The sequence below is a fragment of the Mus pahari genome, chromosome 5, assembly GCF_900095145.1.
Source record: "Mus pahari chromosome 5, PAHARI_EIJ_v1.1, whole genome shotgun sequence".
Classification (NCBI taxonomy): domain Eukaryota; kingdom Metazoa; phylum Chordata; class Mammalia; order Rodentia; family Muridae; genus Mus; species Mus pahari.
The window spans coordinates 5732427-5745862 of NC_034594.1; the positions used below are offsets into that span (position 1 = coordinate 5732427).

Genomic DNA, 13436 nt, shown 5'->3' on the forward strand with positions numbered 1-13436 from the left:
ATAATCTTTTGTGTGTTCTCAATAAGTAGTCGTGTTAAATGTGGTTACATGTTAATTGAACTGGTTGAGAGTCATTAAAATTTTGACTTACTGCTACTTCTAAAGATGTATTTATTTTACTGGTTTATTCTATCTGAAGAAATCTGAAGAGTTCCCACTGGTCCACGGAGTTATCCTATGACTGTGTATGTGTGAATGTGCATGTGCACTTGTGTGTGTGCCTATGGAAAATGAGTTCATAATCTTCATTAGAATTTCAAAGAAATCCATTAAGTCTCTCAATACACACATGCAGTTTAATAATCTTTCACACTATTTCAGAGAGTCCTGGTCTTTCTTGGTCTCTAGGTTAGGAACCACACTTTCATTTCGGAGGATATTAGTGCCTCCTTGCAACCTCACGGATGCAAAAATAACCCACCTCTCACCGTTTTAAAAAAAAAAATTTTACAAAGTAGTTCTTTAAAAAATTTAGATAGTTTAGAATTACATTATGATAGTTAAGGGCATGTGTATATTAATTAAATCATGGCAATACACATTTCCATTTCTTCAATTATTATTCTATGTGTTCAGAACTATGTAGTTTAATTATTTTGAAATTCATCATAGCTCCAGTATGGAGGATAGCCAGTAGTTGTCATCATATGTCAAAGAGGAGGTGTTGGTAACCCCTCCAGTCTGGGCTTTGTGCCTCTGTATTATACTTCCTAGTCTGTCTCCTGCTCCCCACATCCTGACTCTCTAGTGACCACTGTTCCACTCTAGTTTCCACAAAACAGCGAGAACATGTGACATTTGTCTTTCTGTGCCAAACAATGATCTCTATTCCCACCCATATCTTTGTCAATTAACACCATTGTTTTTATGGCAGAACATACAAAGATACATTTCTTTATTGATCCATTCACTGAAGGGCACATATGTTGATCCCATAGTTTGGCTATTTCACAGTGCTATAATATATAGATGTTTAAAAATTTTGAGTCTCCACCATGTTTTTTCATAATGACTTTATTAGAACCCCTCTGCCAGTCTTTAGCAGACTTTTCTTTTCTCCAATACTTGCTAGTGTTTGTTATTTTTGTCTTTTATGATAGCCATCAAAGTGGAGTTGGGATTGTCACGCGTTTTCACATTCCCTAGCAATGATTGACATTGCAGTTTTGTTTTCATGCCCCCATTGGCTACTCAGATGTGTTGACATCTTTCGAGAAGTACCTGCATTCTTTGACAATTTCTAAATCGGATACTTTTGATGTTCAGTTGACTTTCCTATACATCCTAGATCTCATTCACTTATTGGAGAAACAATTTGCACATACAAATAGAAATGTTAAAAAAACAAAATTATCCTTATTTTTAGGTGATATAATTGTATGCATAATAAACTCAAGAGAGTCCATAAGGACATTCCTAGAACTAATGGTTACCCTCAGCAAAGCAGCAGAATACAAAGTGGCTTTCTAACACACCGATAATGAACACACTGAGGAAAAGCTTTCTAACACACTGATAGTGAACACACTGAGGAAAAACTTAGGAAAATCATCTTTCCCTATAGCTTCAAAATAGTATTAAATACCCAGGATTAATCCTAATCAAAGGTGTGAAAGCCATTTACAATGAAAATGCCAAGACACTAAAGAAAAAGTGAAGGCACACCAGAAAACGGGAAACCCTTCCATGCTGATGGATGGGCAAAAGCAATTCAGTGAAACTACCTTTCCTGCCAAAACCGAGTCGTAGGTACAGGGTGATCCTATAAAAAAACTCCAGTAGCATTCTTCCTAGGACTAGAAGAAAATCTTAAAATTTACATGCATCCACGAAGGAATGCAAGTATTTAAAGTAACCGCAAGCAAGAAGAGTAATGCTGGGGCACCTCAGTCCCTGACCTCGCCTTACCCTGGAGAAGGACAGTAACAAAGTCAGCACGGTACTGGCTCAAAACAGCACACACGTCAGTGGGGTACAGCAAAAGGCACAGAATTAAACCCAGACACTCTTGTGCTTTTCTTTGACAAAGATGCCCAAACCACCAAACCATCTGCACTGGTGAAAAGTTAGCCTTTTTAGTGAATCGTACTGGAAAAGATGTCTAGCTATGTGCTGGAGGATAAAGTGAGGTTCCTCTCTCTTAAAATGTGCCAGAATCAAATTAGAATACATCGACTATGTTTAGAGCTGAAACTTTAAAACTGCTTAAATACAGCATAGTAAAAAGACTACAAGGGATAGGAGTATTGGGAGACTTTTAAAAGGAACTGCAATAGCTCAAGAAGTAAAGTCAAGAATTGACAAATTGAGTTATATGAAATTAAGAAAGCTTTTGAGTAGCAAAGGCAACAATCACTGCAGTGAAAAGATAGCCTACAGCATAGGGGAAAACCTTTGCCCGCTATATAACCAATAGAGGATGAATAGCTAGAGTATACAAGGAACTCAAAGAACTAAATATCAAAAACCCCAGTCAGTCAACCAACTAACCAACCAATCAATCACTCAACACACTGATGAAATGAATCCACTGTTTTCAAAAGATATTTTGAGATATTAATAGAATAGAAAGACAACATGTTTATGTAAGCAGTGGTAAAGCACTTGCATGGTCAGGGACAATCTCATCTCAAAAGATGACCATAAACACTCAAGGGACCATTGCAGGAGAGAGGGCAGAAATATGTTAAGTGCCAGAAGCAGTGGGTGACTAGAATGAAATACTCACCTAGGCATAACAGCAGCCGCACATATGAACCCAGCTGTTGTGATTGGCATACACAAGGCCTGGCCGGGCAAGTTCAACCTAGAGAAACCAGCATGGAGAAGGGATGTGGGCACTAGAATCCTACCGCTAGCTGAAGAGCTATGAGAGAGGGAGAGTCAACTTTCTCTGAGGGAGTGGTTCCTGGCAGGTTGACCATGTTCCAGTGGATGGCCATAAACTCAAGTGTATACAGGTAGCACAGATTGGATTTGATGGGTTTTTAAAAACGGCAGACAAAAAGTTGGGTGAGTAGGGTGGGCTTGGGAGAGGGGGGTGAATATGTTGAAAATACATTGTACACAATTCCCAAAGAATTAAAAAAACACCAAGAATGTTCAACAACTTTAGTAGTCAGAGAAATGCAAATTAACTACATGAAAATTCCATCTCCTCCCAGTTATTAAATAACAACAATAACAGCAACCCAGCAGCAAATTCTAGCCAGGATGTGGGGGAAGGGTGAACTCTTGTATACTGTTGATGTAAATATAAATTATTTTAACCACTGTGGTACAGTAGTGTCTCTAAAACCTAAACATAGAACAACCCAGTATGACCCAGCATCATACTTCTGGATATATACCCAAAGGATTCTATGCCAACGCACCACAGAGATACCTACAAATCCTTGTTTGATAAGCAGCCATATTCACAGCAGGTGAAGAGATAAAGAAAAGGTGTAATGTGACACACACACACACACACACACACACACACACACACAAAATGGAGTTTTATTGATCCATAAAGAACTCAATGATGTCATTTCCTGGAAAATGAACAGAACAGGAGGTCATCCTATTAACTAATGTAAATAAGATGCAGAAATAAAAATACAATGTTTTCACTCTTGTGGGTCCTAGAACTCTTTATAGGTATATGAATTAATTTAAATATATTCATATGGGTATATACATATGACAGGAAGACAAGAGTGAGACAGTATACAAGCAGGCGGAGAATGGAAAGGACTAAAGGGAGGAAGCGATGAGGGTACATATGTCATCATATGCCTGACAAAGGCTGCCCATGTAAAACCAAACACAAAGCACAGTGAGAACACTCCAGCTAAAAAGGCGGAGCAATATCTCTTGTTCTGCATCTGGGTCGAATGTTCTGTAGATGTCTGTTGGGTCCAATGTCATTCAGTTCAGACAGTTAGAGCCCACCTCTTCCTTTTAAGAAGACTATATTTTTTTCTTTCTTTTAAAAAAACCTTTATATATACAGTGTATATGCATATGTTATATATAATTTATTTATTTAATGTATGAGTACTCTGCTGCATATATAGTCATAGGCCAGAAAAGGGCATCAGATCCCTTTATAGATGGCTGTGAGCCACCATTTGTTTGCTTGGGAACTGAACTCAGTACCTCTGGAAGAGCAGCCAGTGCTTTTCACCTCTGAGCCATCTCATTAGTCCTAAGAAAGCTATATTCTTAACAATGAGGTATTTCTTGAGTACCTCATCATTGTTTGCATAAACAGATTGGCTTGCTATGCTATCAACATGTACTTGAACTATCAACCAGGCCTAATATACTTATTATTTCCCAGTGGACATGCCAGATTTGTCTCACATAGAGAACAATAGGCCATCTCACTTAGTTTATGGAACTCAGATCAAAGAAGAGTGAAGTTCTAATGGTATGCTTATATCAAATAATTTTCATGTGAATATTTTATATAGGAATTGTTTGGTTAAATCAAGTATGAAATGTGTATGGGATTTCTTTACATCGCTTTTTAGCATGTAGCTCTGTGCTTCTTAAAGAGAAAGGTTCCGTCTTAGCTATGTCGATTAGTGCTCCGTATCTAGATTAAAAGGATGTCCTTCTCCCTGTTTGGAAGATAGCGTTTAGAAATGGAGGCATCTGTTATGGCTCTTCGTGGCATATCAGGTCAAAACCGTGTATACTTCCTAGAAAAGAGTTATGACACATACCAAATCAGGTAAAGAAATGATCTTTGCATCAAAGTGCTTTTATTTTAATTGGAGTGACATAATCAAATACAGAAAAAGAAAAATTACATAATTACATGTTCTTCAGTTCTATAATATATTCATAAGAAATAAAAAATTCAAATATCAATTCACCCAACTGTTACAGAATGCATATCTAGGCTGTACAACAAGCTCCACAGAGACAGTAAGTAACGTTGGGAACAGCCACTTACAGAAGTTTATGCGAAACTTGCACATTCCAAATGATAAGAACAATCCATGGTAAATTTCAGTTAAATAAAACAATTTACAGATGCACCAATTCCTGACGAAAAACTTGCAAACAAAAGTGCCTAGTGAACCCTCTCTGTGAAAGACAGCCGCTGAATACAGGCAGACCCCATATACATCCCCAGCAGAGCAGAGCTCTCCAGAGCTTCTATGTAGTTTTAAGAGTTGGATAGTGTCCACCTGAGAACTTGCCTAGAGGGGAATGTGTAGGTAATTAAAGTTGCTTAGACACTAACATATTAATCAAGAGCAAATGATTTCTGGCTTATTTCTGCTCAGCGCTCCCAAGGCGGGATGATTTAATTCTCACTCCAAATAGCCAACAGGTTGGTTAAGGAATGTGGAAATCGTTTTGCAGTCTGAGCACACAAATTCACTGATGAGATTCGGTGATTGTCTTCTGTCTGTCAGTCAGAATACTTTATATTTCATGCTGGTTAAACCAATTTATGAATACTTTATATTTCATGCTGGTTAAACCAATATTGCAATCCTTATACATTATTAGATCTGACCCAAAATGTGCTTAATATAAGTCCCTGCCTTTGTATTATTTAATTTTGAAGATATCATAGTGTTTCTGAGGTATAAAATTCAGGTTTAAAATTAACCAGTAGAGGTTGAAAATCACTCATGACACAAATAATTCCAAATGTCAAGGGAATTGCCTTTATTTATTCTGGCACAAATGAAAATTGTCCTAAACAATCTTAAAACTACAAGATAATATTTGTGCTTAAGACTTGTAGGTTGCCATTTTATGTAGTAAAATACTTTCCAGGTATGTACTTAAGTTTTTTTTAAAAAATAAAATTGTGATGCTGAACTGTGATATATGTTGGCTCGGAATATATTAAATAAATTGACTGATTGTAATACCGTTTATGCGATATACACACTCAAATTGTATTTAGAATGTTATCTGAAGAACTGTAGCATGCTTGAAAGATTTGGTTATTGGAAGAAGGATTCTGTCTGGTAAATATTTGTAGTCTTAATAAATGGCGATTAACACTAACTTTCTGTTCACCATGCTTTTGTATACTGCCTTTCATTCCACATTAATAACTAAAGAGAACAAATTGGGGGAAATTGACTCTAAGAAACTTTTTGGGATCTGTGTCTTCTTATTTAAGTCTGTTTTGATGTGTTTTTATTTGTTCTCCAAGTCCACAGCTGCATAAGAGAAGATAATAATATTCTTTAGAGAGCACCTACTTAATTTATCATGAGGAAATATGAAGGTAAGAACAGTCAAGAACTGTTTAAGTCATTAGCTAATCCAAAGAGACATACAAAGCCACTGGCCTATTTTGACATAATTAATTTCTGTTAGAAAACACACTGTGCATTTGAACACTTATTGACACACTGACAAGCTTATTAAATGAGGAAAATTACTTGTGATGCTTCTTAGCTTTCTTCGGGTTCTCTCTAGCACAAATAGTCTAAATTGATTTTAGTCTCTGCTAGAAGAGAGCATCATTTTGGGCTCCCTCTGGCTGTTGGTGTTGTTTATAATTCTCATCTGAAATCAATATACTGGTCTTTTCATGAGCTGCCAGGGAGGTAGGGTCTAGGTTCAAACTGTGAGTACTTGGACTAGAGCAGCCTCAGGCTCTCTGGATGCTGTGGGATGGCTCGTGGCATGAGGCTGATTAGGAAGCTTCTGCAGTGTGCCTAAGACTTAACAGAATAGAATTGTCCTGGGGCTTCAGCTGCTGAGAAGGGCTAAAGTGTAGACACAGTGTTAAGAATCGCACCTTGGAGTTCCCTGATTTATAGTCGATTCCTTTATTGCTGAGAGAGGAAACACGTTCACCGCACATAATAAAGCTAGAGGAACCAACGCCTGCAAGCATATATTCACTAGGGTTTATAATAAACTGGGTAGCACTCCACTTAACATAAGTGTAATAAAATTAAACCTTAAGTAGATGATGAGGTAAGATAGTGAACAAACAAAATGGATAAAAATACACCCCCCAAATATTATTTTTAAAATAGTTATTCTGTAACACAATCAGAATTCAAATTCACCCAAAGTATTTATTCTCCCAATACTCCTTGAGTACCACAGCAAAATAAAAAGTTGTAAAATTGCATCTTTATGCTCGTAAGTTTATTATGGTCAAGCCAACACCCAGACTTGAGTTAAACTTTAAGTGGTTAGTCCTGAGTTTAGTGATGCCTACGTTGCTGAAGCAAGAAGTTAACTTCTTGAGTTCTACCACAAAGCACTACTGGAATTAATCTTGAAAGTTTTTCCATGTAGATGTTCCTAGCTTTGTCTCGTCTTTTGGATAATTTTTTTCTTGCTGGGTTTACATATCTGCCCCAGTGTTCTCTGTGTCCTCTTGGATCTGAGGTCAATTCAACCAAAACGATGAGGTTTTCTATATGATTTTGCTCAGTGAAATGTTACCATGATAGCTCCAACTACATTAGTAAATAGAAACACAGATAAACACAGATAACCTCTTTTCCTGATTCCTGTACGTCCTCTTCATTGAACAAATTGAACACCACAGATGCTACTACACCTACTGGCTGACGAATGAATGCCAATGGCCGATATGACATTGATGTACTTAAAGGGTTAATAATTAAATTCTGCTAGGAATCTACTCATAGGGATCTGGTCAATCTCTGGGAGAAGAGGAATAAAAGGGCCAGGGTAGGGGGTGTAGTCCCTGCTATGTAGCCAGGATAGAAAACGCCATGAGTCTTTACAAAGATGCAGATAAACAAGTACAGAAGCTAACTTCAGAGCAAGGGCAAAGGTCAACACTGCTCAGCTCTTCCAAAGGTCATTTGAACAACCTCAGCATCACTGGACTTACTTCTGTCTTGAATAGAATTAACAACACTGGAAAAAAAGATGGCATTAAAAGAAAAAGGTGGAATTTTGAAAACCATTGCTCCTACTTATTATTTTAAATAGTGTCTTGTTTCTAGGAAAATAGACACTGTACAAATTTATCTAGCGTAATTAAAAGTTTAGACATCGTGCAGTGTACATTGTCTACTTCTTGTGGTAAGCTAAGTGTTTCTCATTTGTCAAGAGTATCTGCCCTATCTGCAAGGGCGGATGAATACAGCTGTGTGCCGGCGTTTGAACATTAGTTACTAAAATACGACAGTAGCATAAGACAACCTTATAGCACATTTGCATGCAAGTATGGGAATACACGTAGTCAATAAATACAAGTGAAAAAAATCAACAAACCAAAAGTTATTGAGTCTGCTTTACAAAGATACTGAAAATTTTGAAAAATACTAATTAGTAAAATGAAATATAATCTACAAAGAATATTTCCAAAAGTGCAAAGGCCAATGTGTGACCAGGCTTTCCCAGGTTCTAGGCTTCTGTGATCTATGTTCAGTTCCAAACAAATTGCCTCAGACACCATCTTGTGGACAAAAGGAGGTATATCATAAGTTTCTCAGAAGTGGGAGAAGTTGCAGAAGAGCTAAACCATAATTAATGTCTAAGGCAGAGTTATGGAAATTACTTTATAAGCTGAACATCAAATGAGGATTTAGGCAGTATATCATAAAATAATTCCTTAATCTCTATAGGTAGGCAAAAATTTAATTTTCCAAAGGGGGGGCGGGACCACACAAGGTTGAAGTCATTAAACAGCTCTGGCTAAGGTAAGAAGTTGAAGAACTTCAGACTGACTGTGCTTCCCCTGTGGTTAGGAGTAATGGGCAATGTTTGCAGCTGGGAGGGACAATGTACGCATACATTCTCTTTCTTTAGATTCTAAAAGCAGAGCAGATCTTAATGGAGGACATATCTTCTCTACATAAGAAAATTCTTCCAAAAATTGCTAACTGAACTGGCATAATTTATGACTTGAATTCAGACACCCTTGTTTATGAAAAAAAATCATTTTAACATTGCCACTGTGGCCTGTAATTATTTTGTATTTACAGCATATCTGACATACAAAATGAGAGAAAATCGATAATTCTTTTCCTTTGCTATAAACAACACCAGGAACAAATAGTTATTTAGTGGGATATTCCTTATCCTGCTTTGGGGACCAAATTATCCCATTTGTTTTTACGAAGGGGCTGAGAACCTGCCAATTTCTTTGTTGTGTTAGCCTGACCGAGTGTTCCTTAAAGCCTTTTGTTACAAACAGAGCCAAGGCAGAAGAAAAGAAAATCTGAGGATTAATAACAGTAGATTGGTGGTTCGAGCTGTATAACCCAGTCCCATCTCTCTGGTTAAGTCAGATTCAGTCACATGTCCCAAGTTTAATCACTGTGACAGGTCCCTACACTCTTCAAGTCATGGGAACAAATCTAAATCCTTGAAACAGGAATAAGCCAGTCATACATTCACAAAAATTAGAAAAAGGAGGAGTAATAGCCATCCAATTTGTAAGAAAGAATCCTGTTCCGTGGAACTGAAGTAAATATCATTTGCAAAACAAGAAAATGAGTTGAGCAACCAAAAAAAAAACAAAAAAAAAAAAACAAAAAAAACCCCCAAAAAACAAATACACTAATCACCCACCACCACCAGCCAAATGTTCATGAAAATATTAAAATTACAAAATAAATATTTTTGAATAATCCAAAATGTAAAAGGATAAATAACCTGTCAATTAATATGAAAAATAATCTTTGAGAACATAGAAAACTCTTTGCTATACAGCAAATTCAAGTGAATTTATATGTCAGGTAAAGTGTATGTTTTCAGAAAATTCAACAAATTAGAAGCTCAAAATATACACATAGCACCAACTTTTCACCTTATATACATTTGGGGGGTAGATTATCAGTTGGCTATGAAGATACATATGCAAACATTTGCATACTCCAATTGTGTAAGTTTAAAACACAGCACCATTTTAGGTATTGAATACAAAAGAAAACAAAGGAATAAGCAATTTTAAGTCCAAAACAGTGGAAATAAATAAAGTAGACTTGGAAAATAAATAAAGTTGAATTGAAATATACAGCAAAACTCAATATGAAATACCTAAAAGGTTATTTTATGCACAGCCATGTTGACAGTAGCGGGCCAGCAGCTCATCTGTTTATAATGAAAACCAGTTCAAATCATGGGTGCATTTAAACAAACTCTGCCTTATGTCAGGCATGCTTCTCAGGAAAATACCGTTCACAGCTTTTTCCCACTTTCAGTGGGTTGCTTTTTTATACCCATTGTCTTTTTTCAATGAACAGATCAAAAGCATCCTCTCTAATCCTGTGCTCTTAGAGGTGTGGGATTGAAGGGCTCTGGTGGCTCGCTCTCAGCGTCAGTGGTACCCACCAGCTAAGTATCAGCAAAGCCCTTGTGCCTTGTGCTCAGAATTCTAGGAAATCAGTTTTCCCCACCCAAGGTTTCTCCAAGCAATGAATAGGTAGGGAGTAAAGCGACATTCAGCCAAGACCACTGGGGTTTTGCTTCCTTTCAGAGCAAGTTTGTTTCTTTCCTCCCGGAGCCGAGGATCGACCAGGGCCTCGCTGCTAACTAGGCAAGCGAAGTCAAATCTCTAACTCCTGAGCCTGTGGTTTTGAAGCACGTAGTGACTTTCGGGTGAAATCTCTTGGCTTTCCTTTGCTGAGCTGGACCTTTTGGTGGTTTCTGAGAAAACATTAATCTTCTTAAGAGCATGAGGGCTTCACTTATTCAACATGCCTTTGCTGACCCTTCGCTCTCAGTTTCTAAGACGAGGACTCCTCTTATCTGGTCATTAGAAATCCTGTGCTTTTCTTTGATGGCGGGTCGGGTCTGGGGATCATAAAGTCAGAAAAAAGAATGCATAAAGGAGCACAAAGGTCTTTCTAGGCTGCTAAAACCTGCCAGGTACCAAAGACAGCCTGGTGCCTTTACCACCAAGAATGACTTCGAGAAGACAAACCACTTTTAGTTCACCATAGGAGACTCACAGACTTGGGCATAGAGTCAAGTTGATTCTTCATTTTCTTATGTAGCATGTGTTCATGTCAGTGAGGAGTGCTCCAAAAAAAGCCAAAAGCATTTCAGTAGTTGGCTATGATGACTTTGGGGGCTTCCTGATACATATCTAAGTAAGTTAGAAGCGAATCTCTTATTGCATATTTTTTTTTGCATAAATCGAATGAATGTAGGATGGTATAAGACTTCTTGTAAAAATCAGTCCTAAGACAGTCAACAGCAGTAATGTACTACTTCAATCTCAAAAGAGCAGAAAGAAAAACTAAAGCAACGATATTGAATTTAAATATGAAGAAAATAATCAAGAAAAGTTAGGAAAAGTTAAAATTCAGGAGTCAAAAGCTAGTCACGTTGACGAGTTCACAAGGTCTGTGTCGTCTGTGTACCAAATCGTCTCATGTGATTTTTTTCTGAAGATCCCATGACAGGCTCATTTGCATTTTTCTTACGAAGCCGTTGAACTCAGGACCACAATAAAGCAGAACATATGGAACGAAGTTGGCAAACATCTGAAAATACTGATCTGCTTTTACTGTCAGAAAAGGACTCAGCTTGTTGCTTTGGATGTCTGCCCCTATATCAGAAAAACAAAATAAAGCAGTCCAAAACTCCTAAGCCTTGAGAGTATGTGGTTGTGACGCCCGCAGTGGCAGCTCAGGTGGCATGGAGATATCAGCCAACAATGTCTTCCCCCATCCTTTTCACTTCCCGCCTGCCTGCTGAAGGGGTGGAGGTGCAGGATAGAGGCAATCTTCTGGATTACATCTTCCACTGGGTCCTGGGGGTCCTTGAGGGCCTGGGGCACCTGGTGAGCCCGGCAAACCCACTGCTGAGGAAATAAAACACATCATGAAAATTTGGGTCACATGTGATCCTGCCTGCCTCCCTCTCTCCTTCAGTTGAACACATGAGGTCCACAGGGAAGAAAAGGCCTATCCTGAGAGGACTGCTTGTATAGAGATAATAACTCTATTACCTGAAGATCCAGGAAGACCCGGACTCCCCGGCAGCCCAATTCCTGGTTCACCTCTTTCTCCCTTCTGTCCTCTGTAGCCTGGATGAGAGACAAATACAAAAGGAGGCGTGAAAGGAGGCGTGTCCCGCACTGACGTGCGCATGAAAGCACTGTTTCCGGAGTCCTGCTGTTAACGTTATTTCTTTACTCATCATGAATTAGTATTTATCTCACATTTATGCATTAAACACAAATGTAGGCTGAGCATGATAGAGCACGGAGAACCTGGCAATTACGCAGCTAATCTATTACATTAAAACAAACCGCGATTTTGATAGAGATTTATTTTTAAAAATAGTAAGAGTCGATGTTGAAAAATACATCTTAAGTACTTCGGGAATTTCTCAAACTCTTCTCTCATAGCGTAGCTAAAATGTCTGGTCCTTAGCATTTAAATGTCATAGGAAAGCATTTTGTGTTTTTATCTTAAACTGATTTGATTCAAACTTGTGTTCTGCTGATATTGAGATTATAAGTTGGTTGCTCCTTTATTTTCTTTAATTAGCTATTTATTAACTGTTTAGTTCATTTAATTATTACACTAAAGCCGGTATTCATATGCTGTCTATTCTCATACACAACAAAATTCTGTCTGTGTATGTCTTTTCCATTACATGTACCTAGACCCCCATCAGAATTTCTGTTAAAGAGGGCTCACACATCTATCATAAACATATAAGAGAAGATATGAATAATGTATTTAAGTATTATGTGTAGTGGCGATATCTCACTATCAAAAGCTTGGCTTGCTAAGACTTTATCACTGTGTATCTGAAAGGTTCTATGTGCTTTACTGTGCCCAACCTCGTATTTATGTTTAATGTATGATGAATGTGAACTGGATAGTTAAAATATGGTGAGTGGAGAAGCATCATTATCAGCATGAACTCAGAAAACAGTTCTAGCTTCTGCAGGCATTGCATTCTTATGGCCATACCCTATACATACATACGCATGCAGGCACACACATGCACACATGCACACACATACACAGGCACACACACACATGCACACATGCACACAGATACACATGCACACATGCCCAGAGGCATACACACGCAGGCACACATGCACACAGATACACACATGCACACACGCACAAGGCACACATGTGCGTGCGTGCACACACACACACACACACACACACACAGTGTTTAGCTTCCCTTGTTTTGCTCCACTAACTGGCTGCTGAACCCTTCGGGCATTTTGACTTACAGTCATGTCCTATTTCCAAGGGCAGCCAACTGCTAACTTTTTTTTTTTTTCCTTTTAGACAGGTCAGAACTATCTAAGAACTATCAACTATCCCATGGGTCACTGGCTTTAAAAAAAATGTTTTCCTGGATTTAGAAGCTGATAATATCCGAACTTTAAAAACTCAACAAGAACAGTGACTCCCCGTATGTTGTATTAAAATCAATGGTGTGTATGTAGTTTCCTCCTTCTCCTCCTCCTCCTCCTCCTCCTCCTCCTC

At 38.0% G+C, this 13436-nt stretch overlaps 1 protein-coding gene across 1 annotated transcript in view; it reads right to left on the reverse strand.

Moving 5' to 3' along the window:
- Nucleotides 1–9629: 9629 nt before the first annotated feature.
- Col19a1 (collagen type XIX alpha 1 chain) overlaps nt 9630–13436 on the reverse strand; it is a 321968-nt gene continuing 318161 nt past the window's right edge. Inside the window, exons 49-50 of the mRNA XM_029539352.1 lie at nt 11924–12001; nt 9630–11776 (exon numbers count right to left, since the gene is read on the reverse strand). Coding sequence (XP_029395212.1) covers nt 11649–11776; nt 11924–12001 — 206 coding nt within the window. The 3' untranslated portion in view covers nt 9630–11648. The remainder of the gene's footprint in view (nt 11777–11923; nt 12002–13436) is intronic.